The 20037-nt window shown below is 42.4% G+C and overlaps 1 protein-coding gene across 2 annotated transcripts in view; it reads left to right on the top strand.

Moving 5' to 3' along the window:
- The window catches only part of COMMD2 (COMM domain containing 2), a 43064-nt gene that overhangs the window by 4103 nt on the left and 18924 nt on the right, over positions 1-20037 (top strand). Inside the window, exons 2-3 of one of the 2 annotated variants that reach the window (XM_078668033.1) lie at positions 4753-4830; positions 11109-11191. In XM_078668033.1, the coding sequence (XP_078524159.1) occupies positions 4753-4830; positions 11109-11191 (161 nt within the window). The remainder of the gene's footprint in view (positions 1-4752; positions 4831-11108; positions 11192-20037) is intronic. The other variant, XM_078668034.1, reaches the window with a different exon arrangement.

Raw genomic sequence — 20037 nt, 5'->3', positions numbered from 1 at the left:
TTAACATGCTTTGTTTATATAAACACATTTCTCATGTGTTTTGGTATGTGCTGCAACTAATATAGAAGTCGTTAAGTATCATCAAGTCTTGCCCTTAGCCCCGCCCCCGCACTACACCTCTAGCTTATTTTAATTGAGTACCTGCACTTATTTTTTCCCATTGAAAGCACTGACTGTACATTTTGCTTCTTTATACACAGTTTTATTAAATGTTCATATTTATTATTATTATTATTATTAAGGGAGCTTATAAAGCACCTGATTACGCCCACCGGCGTGTCCCCGCACTGTAGTAAGTGGAAGATCCTAGAGCCCCTTGAACACAATTCTCTTCCTGACAGGAAGCCAGTGAAGAGCGTCTAAGGCCCTTTTGGAAGCGGCCCTTCTTGGAAGCCTAAGGACCAGCCGAGCTGCCGCATTCTGCAGCACCTGAAGCCGGTCAAGACTCTTGACCATCTCACCTAGATACAATATATTGCCGTAATCTAAGCGTGAGGTAACAAGAGCATGCACCAGCGTCCTCCTAACTTCTATAGGAAGGAGGTCCATGGTTTTACGCAAACCTTTGAGGACGCCGAAACACGTCCCCACCACCCGTCTGATTTGATGTTCAAATGTAAGGTCAGAATCTACCCATACACCCAGGTTCTTAGCCTGGGCGCACGTCGTCGGGGCTGGGCCTAAGCAGGGTGGCCACCATGCCGATGACCGAACAGACAGGCCCCCCCCCACCACGAGCACCTCTGTCTTGCTACCATTCAACTTCAGGCATTTGTTGGCCATCCAGGAAGCAAGTTCCTGCATGCATGCTCTGAAGTTGGAGGCAGCCTGATCCGGCACCCGTGATAGCGAGATCACCAGCTGCGTGTCATCGGCATATGACACGATCTGGATTCCAAAGCTCTCCACAATACTCGCCACTGGGGAAGCATATAAGTTAAATAAGATGGGGCTCAGGGCAGAGCCCTGCCGCACACCCTTATCCAGTTTCACAGCTCTAGAGTAGTGAACACCCTGTCTTACCTGGAAACTGCGATCAGTTAAAAATGATTGCATCCGTTTTAACGCCGCACCCAAGACACCGCCCTTATTCAGGCACTACAGCAAGTTGTAATGTGCTACAGTATCAAAGGCGGCGCTCAGGTCCAAAAGGATGAGGGCCATTGTCTGCCCCTCGTCAGCTCCCTGCCTAATGGCCTCAGTGGCCATAAGTAGAGCTGACTCCGTAGAGTGGAGTGGCCGGTATCCAAACTGTGCTGGATGGAGAAGATTAGCTTCTTCCACATGGGCCATAAGTTGTAGATTTACAACCTTCTCGGCCACTTTCGCCAAGTAAGGTAGCAATGAGATGGGTCGGAGGTTATCAAATTTCTCGATGCTGAGGTTAGGCTTTTTCTGAAGTGGCAATAGCACAGCCTGCTTCCAGCTATCAGGCACCGTGTGCATTCTAAATGATACATCCAAAAGATGCCTGATATACGGCTCAAGAGTGGCAATACTCTCCCCAAGTAGTTTTGGTGAGGCAGGATCCCTGGGTGAGCCAGATTTTATAGAACTGCAGATTCTGCAGAGCGACTCAGGGGGAGGGGTGATAAAACTATCCAGTCTTTGATTTCCCCCAGCACCTCCAATAGGTTCCACAAACTCTGCACTCACTTTTTTTGCTCCTGGGAAGGAAGAGTACATTTTCCCGACTTTTTCTGAGAAGAAACCCGCAATGCGATCACAGGATTCCTCGGAACTTTCTGTAGGAATGGCAGACGCTGTAAGAGAGGAAATCTCCTTATAGATCTTAAATAATTCCTTTGTGGAATTTCCCACTGCCCCAATTCTCTCAGCATAGTAGGTGGCTTTGGCCCGTCTATTAAGGCCATGATAGTTCCTCCGCTTTGTATGGGATTCCAACTTTGCCTGACTAAGAAAGGCTATCCTCCACTGCCTCTCTAGCCGTTTACACTCTGACCTAGCTAGGCGCAAATCGTCGTTATACCAAGGTGCAAATTTCTGTGGTCTATTCACTGTTTTATTCAGACGTAGTGGAGCTACGCTGTCAAGGGCTTCTCTTATACGTCTTTCTAAGTTACAGCAAACAGATTCAACATCAGTACCCCTGGCTGCCCCCCTTTGGTCAAAGCTTCGTTAAACTTCAGCTGTGAGAAGCCAGCCCACCTGCGACACGGGTGGTTGAGTACAGGTTGTTCAGGGGCTCTAAGTTCTAGAATCTTTACCACAAAGGGTACAAATAAGTGGTCGGACCAGGGGATAGGGATAGGAGTACTCACTTCAACTTCCCCCCAATTGGCAAATACTGGATCCAATAAATGGCCATTCTGATGGGTAGGGGCCATGGAATTCAGGCTAAATTGCAATGTCTGTAGTTCCTGACGTAAATCTACAGCCCCCCTATCAAGGGGATTCTCCAAGTGAATATTAAGGTCCCCTAATAGTAAGAATTTATCTTTCAGTAGAGCGGACTCCATAATGCCTTCCAGCAGGCTGGGGATGAAACGTGCATGTGGGCCAGGAGGTCTATAGACCAGAAGTCCTTTCACTGTTAGGTGTGGACTGACCCCAATAGTAAATGCACCTACTTCACTATCAGCTATAGTCATAGGTTCCATTTGGCAGCTTGAAGGGTTTTTAAAAACAATGCTATCCCACCACCTCTGCCAGATATCCTGTCCAGCCTAACAATCATGTACCCCCGGGGAAGGGCCTCAATAATTTCTGTCTCGGAGTCGGAGTCCAGCCAGGTCTCCGTGATGAATAAGAGACAAGCTTTTTATCTGTGAGTAGATCAAAGATGTCTAGTTTGTGTTTAATTTTCTAAGCAGGCGAGGAACTCCTGAGTAGCTTCGAGGATCCCCAGGGGTCCCAGGACCACAGCCTTCGAGGATCCCCAGGGGTCCCCGGACTACAGGTTAAGACCCTACTGCAGTGTAACTGTAGCGATTAAAGAAGAGGTCTATACACACCTGACAAGAATGACAAACAAAAAATCAATAGTGGGGGGAGAAGGGATCACTTGTCCTGAGTAACCAGGGTTATTTGTAATTTGCGTTCCTATGCCGATAAAAACCCCTCATTCACGTACTTAGGATCGGTTGGCGGTATATCTTGTTTCTCCGCCTCACTTATTACGTGATAGCATCATCATAGGGTTAGTTGTTGTGCTTCCTCCACTAGGAGGTGAACCACTGGTTAATACAGTAGTGATGAGAGAAAATTGTGATAAATGACATTAAAGAAAATTATTTAAAAAGCCTTAACAACCATAGAAAGTGAATTTTATTGAGTTTTAGTTTGGGGCTTATTAAAATAATGGCGTGCGTAGGAAGAGTAATTAGGGATCTTCCGCACTATTGCATGTCCAATAAAAAGCTCGACATGTTTCAGCCCTATGGTAGCCCAGCAGGGGTCTATTGGGCTTTCTTCAGGACCTAAGGATTGTGTACCTGTTTTTTTTAACAAGGTTGGTCAAGGTATTGTGCCTGGCCGGTGTGGAGGTCTAGTAGTACCTGTGAACAAAAAAGGAATACACAAACAACATAAATAGAGAGTCGCACAATGTGCTAAATCTCTAGATGCTTGCTAAATCAAACGGAAGAAAGACAAACAAATAAACAAGCTTATAAATGGCAAATCTTTGTTGGCAAAATCTGCTCCTCTATTATGGCAAAGGTTCGCTCTCATAGATCAATAGTAAGGTTATAAAAGGACTCAGTACGCATAACTTGTTGCTAGTGAGACCGGTCTTCATATTCTGAGATCAAGTTCTCCATTAGTTACGCACTGTAGTTGGCTTGTTTATGTGTAAACCGCGTGTGCGCGGTTTTGTGGCCAATTTAATGCATAATGTGAAAGTTCGAGAACGCCTAATATGAAAGATGGAGAACGCGCTTAGGCAAGTATTCGAGCACGCGATAATCATATTTAAACAAAGTATTGCTTCGTTGGTGAAAGAATGACTGGGGTGTCAATATGATTCGAACAAGGGAATTCAGCAAGTAAAATGGTGGTCGTATATTCACACATCAACACATTCAATACCTCTTGTGTTTTGCTCTAAAACATCATCAGGTAACCAGGGGGAAGGGGAGGACCTGCTGGAGTAAAAAGATATACAACACGTTTAAGTTTCACTGTGATCTTAATACGTTACGGTTCTGAAGTCGTTTTCAGATGTTGACTGACTGCAGCCAACAATTCTCTTCCCTGACAGCTAAGCAGAAATGCCGTTTGTTTTGCCAGTCCTATGAATAAATATGGGATGATAGAGACCCAACAAGCCCTAGAGTGCACAGTATAATGCGGACCCAAAACCTGTGACTGTCCTTCACCCTCTGGTGATGTAATTATCTCAGGTTTATAATGACTATCTGGCTGCAGACTCAAATGACTTCAAGACCGGCTCAGTTCTTTGAGTCCCCCTCCACGGAGATCTAGACAGGGAAGGCTTACTCTTGCTATCAGGATTAGCAACGCCTGTCATTTTTCGAATTTTTAGAGCCTATCCCTCCAGCAGGGTACAACACTAGGACTCATCTGATGGGCTGGGCCTGGTCTGGCCATTCAATTCTTCAATGTGAGAGTTTCGTACAAAGTACAGATTAATTTCAGGGCTAGCCCTCCTAGCCTCATAATTTATTGTCACAAATTTTTAATAAATGTGACTTTGAAACATGCAAGAAATGCAAGCTACACATCAAGTAGAGAGGGTTTATTAATATGTGTTTTGGTTTCTTATTTTAGTTGTTGCTGAATTTGGTCGAATTGCAGTGGAATTTCTAAGGAGAGGCTCTAATCCCAAAATTTATGAGGGAGCATCAAGTAAGCTGAAAGTTATTTCTTTGTTTGATTGTCTAGTTGATGTAGCACCGGAATATATTTTTCATTCATTGTATCAGATCATGTCAAAACAGTACAATTTTATAGTTCATTATCATCCTCTATTGATCCCAGACAAAAAATGGGTGCCTTTAGTATGCATGTTTGAAAACTGATTTCTTTATTTTGTCAAAGCGTAATTTGCTTTGTTTATTCATTGTTTATTAGATTAGTTCTTAAATTAAGATGATCTTAATTGTTTTTCTCCTCTTATTACCATTTCCTACCATTTCAAGGTTTATCCATGAAACCTAATCTGTTCTACGAATATCTTCAGCAAATGCTAATTTATCTGTGCCGCACTTGGTAGTTGGGTGAATATGTACAACGCAAGCGCTTAAAAAAAAAAAACCACACACAAAAGATGTCAATTCAATTCAATTCAAAAAGCTTTTATTCGATTTGCACATACAAATCATACAAGCAAAATACATAATTGAAATATTAAAATCACCATATAATCTCTCCTAAAAGGGGAAAAGGCTAAAGTGCAGAAAGTGATAAATAATCATGCCTCTTTAGGTCAGCCTATTATTATAAGATACGAAGCATTCTTATATGGACAATCTGGGGATCAAAAGGGGTTACTCACTAGGCATTTCCTGGGAACTGTACATTAAAATTATTAGATAATCATTCAATACTGTGGACCTCTACATATATAATGATACCTTAATTACAGAAATTGATATAAAGTTTACAAATTTAAGAACATATATATACAGACAGGAGTGTAAATGGTAATATCATAAACAGTTCCTGGCAGCTGTATAACATAAGTACAGACAGGTAGGTAAACATTATTATAGTACAATACTTTTCCTGGCAGCTGTACATTTTAAGATAAAAGTGGCCAAGAAGAAACAGATCTCCTCGTTCTCTAGTGAAGATAAAAATATCAATGCTATTTGTGTGGTATGAATATTATATTTGATAAAAATTGGTTTAAGGTACTTTATCCTAAGGGACTGAAAAAATTTACAAAAAAGTAAAAAATGGCAACTACTCTGCCGAGAGGTACTATCACACGGACAGGGCATGTTTGAACTGGTTTTTGTGTTTGGAAAAGCAACCAAGTGATGAGCAATGCCCAATCTAACCCGTGTTAAAACATACTGGTGAGAGGGGCGTGTCACATATACAAGATAAGATTGGAGTCCAGGAGCTAAATTTAGATCTTTGTAGAATTTCACGGTAACAAGGTTGCCAACGGCTTTATCTCGCTCAGCTTTACGAAAATTTAAAAATGTTGTCTTAACTTCTTTTTTTGAAATGGAGACAACCCTTTCGGGCTCACGGAGCACATCAATGTTAAAAAGAAGAAGATACCAGCGATGGATGTATCTTAACCAGGATATACGTGAGGAGTGATCCAAACCTATACAGTCAAGGATAATATCCTGGGTGAATCGAGTCTCTGGCTTAGCCCAAATAGAACGCCACAGTAAGAGTGGCCGAACTGCTGCTAAGTCAGAGATATACTCGATCCCAACTTCTTTATGGATCAATTGGATGGAAGCAGAGGGGGGAACAAATAACAATCTCCTTAAAAACTTGTTTTCCTCCTTCTGCAGGGAAATACCCTCACAGTGTCCCCACACCCCTGCCCCATACAGAGCAGAGGAAACACAACATACATTGTAAATGTTCATCATATCAAAGATACTTCGTGAGCCAAGTTTGGAGGCAAAGCGAAATATACTACTAGTAGACCGTAGCATCCTTAATTTTACAGCATCAAATTCCTCGTTCCAGGACCCACTATTACTATATGTTATTCCCAGATAGCAAAAGGATTTAACATAGGTCAACTTTGTCTTATCTAGGAAAAAGGTATGTTTTACCTGCTTGGTTGCCTGACCACATGACATTACATACGTCTTTGCTTTATTTACTCAAAGCCGCCTAGCTTGGATGAACTGCATGAAATTATCAATTAGACGTTGTAGGCCCATCTGTGTTCGAGATAGAAGAACAGCGTCATCCGCATAAAGTAACAGCGGAACAGGTTTACCACCAATCAGGGGGGCATCTGCTGGGATGTCAATCAGGGTTCGGTCGACACCATTAATAAATAGGGAAAATAGAAGCGGAGCTAAAACACAACCCTGGCGTATACCCCGAGACACTTTAAAAAACGGGGTACATTCACCAAGGGTCCCATAGCGGACTTTGCATGAAAGTTTTTCGTACAGTCTAGCTAAAAAATAAACTATTTCCCTTGGTGCCCCTGCATCGAGCAGAACCTCCCATAAAATTTTATGGTTAACCAAGTCAAAAGCGCTGCTCAAATCAGCAAAACATAAAAAGAGATTGCCACTTTTAGCCACAGTATATTTACTAATTAAAAGGTCCAGATTTACGCATTGGTCCAGTGTACCCAGGCCTTTGCGAAAGCCATATTGGACTCTAGTTAAGATGTTAAAATCAGTAGCCCAGTCTTCTAGCCTCTTCAGCAAAATCCTACTCATCACCTTTACAGAGGCGTCCAATAGTGAAATTGGACGATAATTAGAGGCCTCTGATTTGTCACCTTTCTTATGTAAAGGAATGATAGTCGATTGACCCCACGTGGATGGAAAATCACTTTCAGCCGCACAATTAAAAATTCTCATCAGAATGGGAGCCCATAAAACTGTTTCATCTTTATATAAATCCAACGGGACCCCATCGGGACCAGGGGCCTTGCCTCCTTTACTTAAAGAGATTGCTTCATGGCATTCTTCCAATGTTATGGCCATTGGAAGGGGCAACCATGGGTTTATATCTGATGGTGGTAACTCAGAGGTCAACCCTTCTGGATTAAATATTTTGGAAAAATGGTTAACCCAATCATTACATGCCACATATGAGGTCAGTTCTGGGACATTCTCTTTATTGAGAAACGGGCTATTAATTGTTTCCCAATAGAGTTTACTATTCTTAGTCTCAGCAGCCTCCCTCAACTTATCCCACGCTTCGGTCTGTAATACCCTTTTCCTTTTATTGATAGCTGTTTTGTAACTGGCCCTGAGGTATTGTATGTCCACCTTAACACGTGGTTTGGTGCCAAGAGCCCTCTTTAAGTCGCGGAGGGCAACTATACAGGTCTTGTCAAACCACCCCTGCTTAAGACCACTATTGGCTGACGGGATCTTAGTAAAAATACCGTCGATAATACTGTTCATAGATACAAAGTATTCTGTTAAGCAGCCAGAATCACAGTCATCGTCCAGGCAATAGCTAATTTGTTTCTTGCATTGAAGAAGGACCTCCTTCTGCTTAACTTTAGAATTTAAACCAGTCCATTTGATCCTTAGGCCCTTTGGTCTGGTAGGCACTATGTCAATTGTACATTTACCATCTGGAACTAATGAGGTACCATGCCCCAGAAGGGTAACGCGTAGGCTATTGTGGTCACTAAGACTTTCTTCATTTACGTACAAATCAGTATAGTTTCCACTGCTAGACAGCAAAATGTGATCTATGAATGAACCTGCATCTCTGCCCGTAAATGTAGGGCATTTTATTGCCCGTTTATCAACGTTGCAGTTTAACAGGGTCATGTCCAGCGTGACTAGTATATTATTTAACGTGGAACCATAACTGCAGTGTTGGAAGTGGGGAGAATCCTCCCTTACCCCCAGGTCTCCCCAGTGGCTATTTGATGCTGCATCAAAGCCACAGATGTTCCCATTAGACAAGTGGCAGGGCTGCAAATTAAAATCTCCAGCCCAAACCACCTCAGCCCTTCCCTTCGAAATATTAAGGGCCTTAATAATTTCCCTTTCCAGAGGCAGTAAAATATCCCCCCTAGTAGCATCAAAGATATTGTTGTAAAAATTAACAATAACTAAATCAATGTTCTTCCTACACTCCATCCTTATAACTTGGCTGTGTGTCCCCACGGTCGAACTATATTTGACCGTGCAGTCACGCAGCTTGGTGGACACAAGCAATAAAAGGCCCCCCTTAGCCCTGCCCGAGCTGGATTTGGTTGCTCTAAGGCAGAAGGATGCATACCCTTCGATATAGATAGGGTCTGGACACCATGTTTCCTGTAATAGGATTAGGTCAAATCCCTCGCCTAAAAAGCTGGTCCAAAAAGGTGTACCTAATTTGCCGGAAAGGCCAGCAATGTTCCAGGAAATAAGAGAAATTCCTGCTGGTTTACCATAGTCACCAACAACAGACAACTCCGACTGATTTGCTGGTGGAAATAAAGCAGGACTATCTTCCCGAAAGATGGTGACTGGGCTTATGCTGTGACTAGCAGTAGTTATGCATGTGTCGGGGCTACCCCGATTACCTGTATGCTGAAGAGGTGTTAGGGGTGTCAATATAGTAAGTTCGGCTGGTGGGGTGACAAGGGGGAGAGAACTCCCCATATCAAGAAAGGGCGTAGAAATGTTTGAATCCAATGCTTCTGGAGGGCTGAGTCAGTCTACCTCATCTAACACGGCATATCTATTTGGATGGGCGAATTGAGAGGACATAGGATCTTGGGAGTGGGGCAGGTCCTGCCATGGTTGTTGCCACGGTTGTTTATCTAATTGAGGTGGCGGGAAAGGTTGCTGCCATTGATAAGCAGACTGGGGTAAAGGTGACGGAAAATGAAATGGATGTTGCCAGGGGGCTTTAACTTGGTGCATAGGAAAAGGTATGGCGTTTGGTAATTGCTGTTGTAAATTAACATAATGTGGGAAATAAGGAGGTGGATAAGGAGGTTGCAGCCAAGGTTTGGCAGCTTGCTGTGGAAAATACCCAGGTCCTCTATTACTTTGAAAAGTAGGACATGGAGGGTTGGGTCGTGCTGGCTTTGATAAGAAATAAGACAAAGGAAGTGGATTGATTTGAGTCGCAGGACCACTATTGGGTGCATTACATATGTAGCTTGCTGCCCCTACATCCCTAAAATTAACTGTGATTACGTCCCCTACTATTGTTTTCTTGCTTCTGCCCACCCAGTCCCCTCTACGCACGGTGAGAATTTCGCCGTTCATGTTATTAGGAAGGGGTTTGTGTAGATGGAGCCATTGAGCACATTTATTTCTAAGCTCAGTAAACGTTTCTTTTACTCCCTCCTTCAATGGAGGAACAGCTGTCAACACAACGACAAAAGGGGAAACCTCTGGTGGTAGATTAATGAACCTAAAGCGCGCCTGCTTTTGCTTAGACCCTTCTGGTTTATTTATAGGGAGGGATGCAGATTTAGGATTGGGTTTTCCGACAACATCTTTAGCTTGGATAGAAGAGGTGTTAATATTATCAGTAACAGGGTGTTGATTCGCCTGAACCGGAGCCTTCTCCTTAGAAACCAGTACAGTTGTTGGTTGGTCAAAATTGTTCCCTGCTTGCGATACAAGGGATATAACTGGGTTCCCAGGGGCTGCAGTAACTTGACCCTTGTTTAATTCATCTTTAGGAGGCTGTGTGCTCGATAAACATTCAGGGGCTAAGTCTGTGGATCCTTGTAGCTGATCAGGCCCTTGTCCCTGCTTTTTGTGTGGCCATTTAGAATGTATTAACGAAGTAAGCCTGTCCACTTTAGAAATTAGAGGCTTAATTTGTGCTGCTAAAGTGGCTTCAAGGTCTAGTTTTAAATCTATTACCATATTTTGTACCCAGCATGGGATGCCTGATGTCATTTGTGGAGTAGGGGAAATCAAATTGTGATTCCTAACTGGTGCTTTTACTTTATTTTTACCCTTCAATGTAACCTTAGGAGGGTTAGGAGCCCTTCCCCGGGGAACAATAGGTACGGGAACTGTTTCCGCATCGCTAAACCCGCTCAGACTCAGCCCCGCTTTGTCAGGTGACTGACAAGTTTCTAGGTCTGGTGTGACCTCCAGGTCTTCAGAGGACGGGTCTGAGTCTGATGGGGCAACCGATAGATCGACAGTATTAGGTACAGTCGTAACACTACTGGTAGGCATGTTTATAGGTAAGGAGCAAAAGATGTCAATTTGTAAGCATTTAATTCCTAGTGTAGTTTCTTGTATACACTATACGTGACCCACTCATCTGTTTAAGAGTCCAGTAAAACAATATTTAGCTTTTAATGTTGTAAAGCTGAATCCTCTTCAGTCACGGATAATGAATTTAGAGTGGGTGACAGAAACTTTGAACTAAAACTATACTGACTATTGTTCATTTGGATTGGTACATTGTAAATAAACACAAATGTAAGTTTCATCACATATTTGAAAATTGTTAATGAAGCAGTTTTATATGTTTTTCAGGGAAACTTAATGTCAGCAGTGACACAATACAGCATGGTGTAGAAGGACTTACATACCTTCTAACCGAGAGTTCCAAGCTCATGGTATGTAACTATTTAGCCTTTCCTTGAACCAATATTGTTTCTTTTATTTACAGGAATTTAAGAAAATGAGAAGCAAAAATGTTTTGTTCATAGTTCGATTTATACACAGTACTGGTCCATTGTGATTAGTTGCTTCATATTTAAAGTTAGGATTCATAATTGAAGACCGCAGTGTCAACATATCTGGTTTAATGTTCACTTTTGTTTGCAAATGGTCCTTACCTGGAAAATAAAAAGCCATCAAATATTACTGTGCATTGCATGATTTTTGCATGATTTTACCTTTGCCAGTTGCATTCCTACCTTTAGATCTTTAGCCCTGTCACTTAATAGCTCCAGCTTGAAGATGTATAGGCAGGAGTCCCTGGCCATGGACTCCAAGTATTTAGCATATCAGGTTCTTCAGTTCTTTGTTGCATCATTTTACATTTCCTATTTTAGAAATCTGGGCACTTTACCACTGCTGACCATTGCTAAAGTGCGAGTGCAAGTGCTCCCTGTCTAAATTGTATTGGTTTATCCATGATTGGCATTTGATTTACTAGTAAGTTCCCAGTAAAGTGCACAAGGTGTGCCCAGGGCCTGTAAATCAAATGCTTTTAGTGGGCCTGCAGCACTGATTGTGCTACCCACGAGCAGCCCTGCAAACATGTCTCAGACCTGCCACTGCAGTGTCTGTGTGAACAGTTTTAAACTGCCATGTCGACCTGGCTAGTTGCCAGGTGCAACCCTTCCCTTTTATTACATTTAGGGCACCCGTAGCTCCATGGGCAGGGTGCAATGTATTTAAAAGGTAGGACCTGTCCTATTGTGTTTTACATGTCCTGGTAGTGAAATACTGCTAATTTCGTTTTTAATGTAGCAAGGCCCATCTCTTCCATAGGTTAGCATTGGAATGCCTTTTAACATCTTGCAACTGTATCTTCCAATTGGGAATAGATATTGATTCGGAGTTTGGGGTCTTTTGACTCACAATTTTAAAATAAATCTTTTGGTAAAGTTATTTTTTTTAAATTGCTTGTCTGAAAAGGTCACTTTAAGAAAGTGGGCATTTTCTTGCTTAACCATTCTGTACCTCTCTCGGCCTGACTGCTGACTACACGTCTGGGTGAGGATAACAGTTGGGCTGCTTGTACATTCACTCCAGACAGTCACACAAAGGGAGCTGAGGTGTGCCCTGAATATCCTGATGGTCCATCACCAGGCTGATGGGTCTTCCTGAGCAACAGTGGTGGGTTGAGTTGACACTGACACCTGAATAGGGCTGTGCCTGTCCTCGCACAAAGCCATCTCCACCTCCGTAGTGTGACTGGAGCCAGGACAGGGAAAGTTAGGGTCTTGTGCCCTTCAAAGGCTTTCTTTTGAAGTTTACCTACTTCAAAGGCTGAAACAGCTGTAAGTACTGGTCCTCTAACACCATATACTCAGAACACTTCTGGGTTGAGGACATTCTGCCAGGAAGAAGAGCTGGATAAGCTGTCAGGAGAGACTGCCACTCTGCTGTTTGCTTTGCTTTGTTGACCTGCTGCTTGCTACTTCTGTTCTGGGAGTGAAAAGACTGGACTTTGCTTTCCGTATCCTGCTTCCAGAGTTCTCCAAGGGTTTGAGCTGAGCTTGGGTCCTGTTCAGAAGTCTCATGGCCATCAAAGGACTTCAACTAATACAAACTAGTGGAGCACTCCTCACATAAGAGTAGCTGATGTCATCATGTTCCAAAACAGTTAACCATGTCCATTAATGCATCCTGGTATACATAACATTTGTATTACTTAAGTAGTAAAGAGATGTTATCTTATATAAAACTTTAGACATTCAGGTATGTTGTATTTAGTTTTTATTTTCAATTAGTGTCACAAAAGCGTTGTACATCAAATAATAACTTCATATTCCGTACTTTGTATTGTCCCTTCATCATACGTATGTATACTGTTTTGATAACAGATTATGTGTGGATTGCTGTGCATTATTCTTGTTTCACAGTTGCAGTAATTGTTGTGACCTTTTAAGAAAGTGTTACTGTTATTTCCTCATGGATGATCTCAGCCAATACATGTTTCACCCGAAAGGGACTTTTTCAAGGCTATGTTCCAGTATGGCTTTTCCAACCCACAAGTTTTGGTTACTCTCACTTATGAACAGGAGGCAGATAAAAATCCCTAACGAAATGAAGGAATTTTCCTCCAATTGTGAAAGATAAGAATGTATACATCCTGGCTCTAAGATCCACAGAGTGCGGTGAGTAAGTAATCGTGGTAGGAAGTTCCATGATGTATGAGCACAGAAACTCTACAACCCTGCTGTTGATGTGCACTGCGATAAGTCCTAAACGTCAGTGTCGAGGTTACCGCTGTACCGCATAGTCAATTCACCGTCTGACAACACAAGTTATTTACCTGCCAGTTCCTGGACTCTTCTGCTGAGAGTTATGGCTTGTTAAGTGGTGCCAAATCCAGTTTGTGGGCCTTTGGAAGTGAAATCCGATGATCTTAAGGACAAAATCCACGTATCGACTCCCAGCATTTGTCCGAATCAACGCAGCACTGTAAAGATTGACACATTGTCGCTGCCTGCACCAAAGCATGGTTCCCGCTTGCCACATCGACCACGGCCTACACCACAGGCCCCAGGTTGCCGTTGCAGTGTGTCAGAAGAGTCACTGCTGCATGAGTCTAGAGCACCGCATCACTGAAGTCCTTGAGGCCCGCTCCGACTCCAACACAGCGCCTGCTCTGCTGCTGTGGAAGCAACCAGCGCCTACTTCGCCGCTGTTGAATCGACGCAGTGCATCTGGATTTTCGATGCATCATCCCTGGGTGCCGTTTCTTCATCGACCCCTGACCGCAGTAAGTAGCTGAGGCTGCGTGTCTAGAAACAGACTCATCACCTCCATTTCCTAGCAGTAACGAACCAACGTATTACCTCCCCTGCCTAGCAGTAAGGAACCAACGCCTCTCCTCCCCTGTAGCAGTACAGAACTGACGCCTCACCACCCCTGCGTAGTAAGTAACAGAGCATAGTTTTGCTTTTACTTTATCCTAAACAAATGCAACTATGGACTAAACTTGCTTAATCGTTTGAAAATGACTTGACTTGTGTATGTTGGAAATTTGTCATTGTGGTCTTGTTTTATTCAGTTACATATGGGTTATTTTTCTAAACTTGTATGTGTGTTTTACACATTGCCTCTGAGATAAGAGTGACTGCTTGTGCCAAGCTACCAAGGTACTGAATAGGGGTTATCTTAGCTGTGTGACTCCCTTACCCTGACTAGATTGAGGGTCCCAACTGGGACCGTGTGAAAACTACTGCCAAATATAAACCCCATTTCTAAAAAGTACCTACAGGCATTTGCTTAACATAGCCACTCTGCTGGTGGAACTAGCACCTATATGCTGATATTTTGCTATTCAGGTTTGTTCTGTACATTTCATCCAGTGAACTCAACATCCTCTAGTCCTCCAACGATACTCCATAGTTATGTCTAGCTCCTTATTAGAGCGCACGTCACAAATACCATCTCTCCAGCCTTTAGGGCTTCTGACAATTGGTGCTAACTGATTGTGGATGAAGGAGCACAGCTCGTTTTTCTTGGGAAAGGGCCTCTTTGATGGAAAAATCTGTAATTCCCCCATTACTAAGGCCCTTCACTCACATCTGCATGACTGTTGTGAAGAGAATCTATATGTTGTGTAACTTATACCCTTTGCGAGAACATTTTAATTGCAGCACAAGATAGAGACCTTGTTACGCTGCTTTTGCTTTAGAAGGTCCGAACCACATCCATTTAGCTTCTCATGAGAAAACGTACTAGTCTTTATGAGCAGGTTGGGTAAATTACTTATCCATATCCTTTACCTCTGCTCTGAAACAATGACCTGGCTAAAAGCTTGTTCACCTCTTGAAAGCACTGTTAAATGATCTATCCATCATAGCAATACTATATTTAGGTGTTGTCCGGTGCCTGCTTCAGTACACATTGTATGTCCATTTGTCCCTCCCCCCCCTTTGTAGTGCTAGAATTTGCTTTGAAACCAAGGAGGTTTGTACAGGATGGCATGCATTTTACGTTCTAATAAGCGACCCTCTAAATCGGTGTTGGACTTCGCCCTCTCTGTGGGGTCATCCCCAAACTTTTTGCCTTCACCTTCCCATTTTATGAACCAGTTTTTGTTAGCTTTTAATACTCAGTGCACTCTACCATTGCTAGCCTGTGCTAATGTGCTTGTGCGCACTCCTTAAAACATGGCAAGATTGGCTTACACTTATTTGGCACATTTAATTTACTTGTAAACTCCTGGGAAAGTGGTACTGCATGTACCAAGTGTCTTAAATACAATGCTACGAGTGGTGCTGCAGCATTGACTGTGAAAACCACTTCAGTATCCTTTTAAACATGTCTCAGGCCTGCCATTGCATCCTGTGTGCAAAGTTTTAAACTGTCATTTCAGCCTGTCAAAAAAAACCTTTTGCCAGGCCTAGAACCTCCTTTTTAATATTTGTCACCCCTAGGGTAGGCCCTAAAGAGCTCATCGTGCAGTGTGCAATGTATTAAAGAAGTATGACATTCTTTTAACTTTTACATGTTCTGGTAGTGAAAAACTCTTAAATACGTTTTCTACTATGCAAGGCCTGCCTTTCCCATAGGAAAACATTGGGTTAACTTATTACATTTAATGAGTGATTGGGAGCAGGTAGGAATGGCGAACTTGTTGACTAAGGAATTGTAGTTTAAGCACCTCTTTAATGGCAAAGTTGCATTTTAAGTCACTATTCTTAAAATGCCACTTTTAGAACCATTTATGCCCTACAGCCTGTGTCATATGACTAGGTGTAGCTGGCAGTTGGTCTTTGTGTATTTCTCCTGGACAGTGAGACAATGGGAACAGGTGTTTTCAGGATCGGGGAGGAGCGGTCACCTACCATGCTTTCACATTACAATGCCTTTGCCTGAGCGCACTCACAAAGGATTTGACACTAGACTTTTCTGACCCCAGACAAGCTGGGGTCAGCGCAGGAAATTCCAAACACCTCTGGGGATGGAATCCTCCAGAACTTTCTCCTATTTCAAAGTGGGCACCAGGTATAAATAATCACCCCTCAGACCCAACTCTTCATCACATTTCTGGAACTCTGAATGACTGCTGTACTGCTCTGCAAGAAGGACTGTTCTTCTTTTGCCCTGCTGCATGAGTGAAAGGGACTGGACTTGCATCTTGAGCCCAGAACCACCAGAATGACTCCATGGTCTTGTTGACTGGACTCCTGATCAGAACATCAGAAACAGAAAAGGCTCCAACCACCTTGAACCCAGCACCTGGTCTCTGTCGGGTGTGAGTCCTACCCCCCTCTCCCTCCAAATGGTGCCATCCCAGTCCTGGACCCTTGGAATTGGGCCTGAATTGGGTCTGAAATCCCAGCTGTGTTCCTGTGGGCAGAACTGATGCAGCACAACGCAGCTCCTTGCATCTCTGCTTCGAAACTGCTGCAGTTCGATGCATCCCTGACTTCGGACCTTGCATCGCAGCCTCCTCTGAAAAGCCCAGTGTGAGATGCATCCTCGATGTAAGCCTTGGCATTGCACGCCCCTCATCGATGGCATCCTCAACAACAATGCAGGACCCGCATCGCATCCTTGCGGCTTCACTTTCGATCTGCCGCAGTGCAACGCATCCTTGATGCAGGATCCTGCAACGCATTGTAGTGCTGCATAAATACTTTACACAATGTCCCTAAGTTAAGCCTGACTGCTTTCGTGCTAAGCTACTAGAGGGTCAAGCACAGGTTAATTTGGTCTTTGCTTGTGTTTCACCCAGACAGGGATTGTGGTTTCTGCTTGAGTAGGGTTTCACTCCCCTCAACCCATTCCAACAATCAGCATTTACCCAATTGTGGGTTGGAACCTATTAGCGAGTCGCAAGCCAACTTTTCGTGGTTCGCAAAAGACCTGGTCTATGTGTAATATTTAAAGTGAAAGAAGATCCCTTGGGGTGAATCCTATTCAGGCTAGACCTCCATATTCACACCTCACACGCTCATGTATATTTCCTATCCACGCTTCATTCCATTGGACCATATATAAAGGGAAAACCAACAAAGTATATAAAAAATATATATCACATGTATTTATTATTTGTTTGTATACAAAATATTATAATTAAAAAACACATAAATTCATACAATTCGACAACAGTTGGTTGAACTGGTTCCATGATCAAAACAACTAGCCTGAGCCAACAGCCTTGATTCCTAGGGTGAAGAGGAAAAACTGTGCTTTCTTCTATGGCTTAAAGGGAACAATACAGGTTCATAACCAATGCAGGATTGGTACAGGGTAATTTAGAGATTATGTAGGATCAACATACGTATAGTTATTTTGAAAAAGAGCAGTAGTGAATTACAATGAACCAAATGCCAAAACCTAGGGGATTCAGCTAAATGTACATTCACTGTGACCTATGAACATGATTAATAGAGACCAACCATAATTTATATATTAAGGTACTGTTTTTAATTTATTTATCTTTTTTTCTTCATTTTTTATAAAGATTCCAGGTTAAAAATGCATCTAAACATTTCAATGAATAAATCAATAAAGAACATATAATATTACAACACAAAATTATATAACAAAAAGGGGTGGGAACCCAAATGACTAAGTTGTAGTTGTGGACTGATGAAGTTAGCAAAGCGGTGGATGAAAACTCAACATACGTATAGGCCTTGAATGCTCTCTGCAGGTCCTGTGCTGTATGTGTATTCTGGCGGTTCTTGGCTCGCTCAGGCAACTTGGCTGCAATGCCTTTGTGGTTCCGTATCAGCCCATTTCATTGAGACAACCTCCGGGCAAGCCCCAGGCCACCAGATCTGGCTGTTTGTCCTCCAAATCAGTTCATTGCTACTTCCCATACCAAAAAGTACAACTTTCTCTTTTACCACCAGAAGGCATAACATTGAATCTTACAAAAATGAGTTAGGCAGCTTCTCCCACGTTATTAGTACATGTAAAAACGCATGAGTTCTTGAACTATCCTAAATAGTTGTACCTTTTGGCTTTTCAAGGAAGCAAAACAAGGTAGAGAAATGGGACACCCACTTCTGCACCCTCCAATTTTTATTATGTACCGTGGTCATCTTAAGTTCTCTATAGGGTGATTTGACAGAGATGGGTAATAACTTGTGTAATTCCTGCCTTTAACATAAATACTACACTAGTTCAGGCAGTGGTTAACAACCTTTCTTTGTGTCTCTCATAAACTGCAGGATGCAAATCCTAACTTGCCCGTTGCCACTCTGGGACAGCTAATAGACAGCAGCTGTTTCTGCTGTCCCGCTGCACTTAATGGAGGGTAGTGGTGTTTAACAATGTTGTTGTTTGGAGAGGAGCCTCTAGAAATAACAGCTGCTGCTTCTGTAGCTCTACCATTTTGAAAGTGGGAGTGTCCAAGTGATGTCCAAGTGAATGGAAAGTACGGTCAAAGGTTGGAAGGAGAGAATTTGTTTTTGCATCCTACATCAACTGCTTCTCTGTCTTCCTTTTCAGATGCTGAGCCCTCACATTTAAATTAGTAAAATGTGCCAGGGTGATAGAGCTAGGGTGAGCAGTGATTTAGGTGGATTCCATGCAAAGTATAATTTGGAACTGAGAGTGATAGGAGCTCCGGCTTTATTTGAAAGTGGTTCTCTAAAGTGTACCTTTGGCAATAGTATGGGTTTCTTCTGCCCCCCCCCCCATACTATGGAGAGACAAATGATTGATGGAGGGTGATTAACAAACCTTTTTCCTCAATACCAACTATGATGGTCCATAAAACTCCAGCTGAATGTAATTGAAAATTAAATAGAAAGAGTAAACCTATTTCATTCTTCATAACTGGAGTCCTTAACTTTCGTCTGTATATGTGTGATGTTTTGCTGCTTGCATAACATAATGGGAAAAACAAATTATAAAGGAATTTTATGTCTTAACATATTAAGAAGGAAGTTACAAACCAACGAGGTTGTATGCACTGTGTAATGGGATACTGAAGAACCCTGTTCGTTAATTCAAAGTTCCAATGATATGATGAACAAAATAAAACCAATGTTTAAGTTCAGATATTTTATTCAGGTTATAACTTCTTATACATGATTATGCATCAAAATCACATCAGGTGAATCTATTAATTTCACAGGTATACATCATATCACTTGAATAAACATAACGTGTAGTCAATACATCATGAGCAACACATAAAATAATGTACAAAGTGTTTAAAAGAAAGCCCGATGCATTTCGGGACTGGGGCGTCCCTTCGTCAGGGGCAACCTGTAAGCAAAAACATCAGTGTTACAAACATATTAAGACATACTTGACATTTATTTAATCTCCATTATCTTAACAGTCGATAGGTAACCCTGTAGGACAAATAATCCAGACACATTTCATTTTGTCATTATTGATTAAAGAAAAAACACAGACAATTTTTAGTAGCAGCTAAATCGGAAGCGATTTGAAGTAAATGTTTCTTGTAAGAGTCTTATCAGTCTCTCGCAACACCTGTGAGGTCTAGCCTACTCCTCTTTGGAAAATTGCTTAAGCCCTGTGATGGTCCTGAAGAAGCATCACCATGGGGTTGATTCTGGAGTTTGACCTGGCCATTCCACAATTTTGATTTTTGCCCTTTTTAGCCATGTAGTCATATGTTTACTGGTGTCTTTCAATTCATTGGTCTGTTGCATGATCCTCCGTTTGCTTCATGTGGAGCAAAAGAGATGGTCTATTTTCCTCCAGACTGTGCTGCTGTAGAGGGGCATTTGTGGTTGTGAGTCGTCCTGGTTCTGCTGTGGCGACCTGGCCCAAATAATTA

The sequence above is a fragment of the Lissotriton helveticus genome, chromosome 11 (genome assembly GCF_964261635.1).
Source record: "Lissotriton helveticus chromosome 11, aLisHel1.1, whole genome shotgun sequence".
NCBI classification, from domain to species: Eukaryota; Metazoa; Chordata; class Amphibia; order Caudata; family Salamandridae; genus Lissotriton; species Lissotriton helveticus.
The sequence above is the reverse complement of the archived record's forward strand: the minus strand, read 5'-3'. Positions and strand labels throughout refer to the sequence as shown.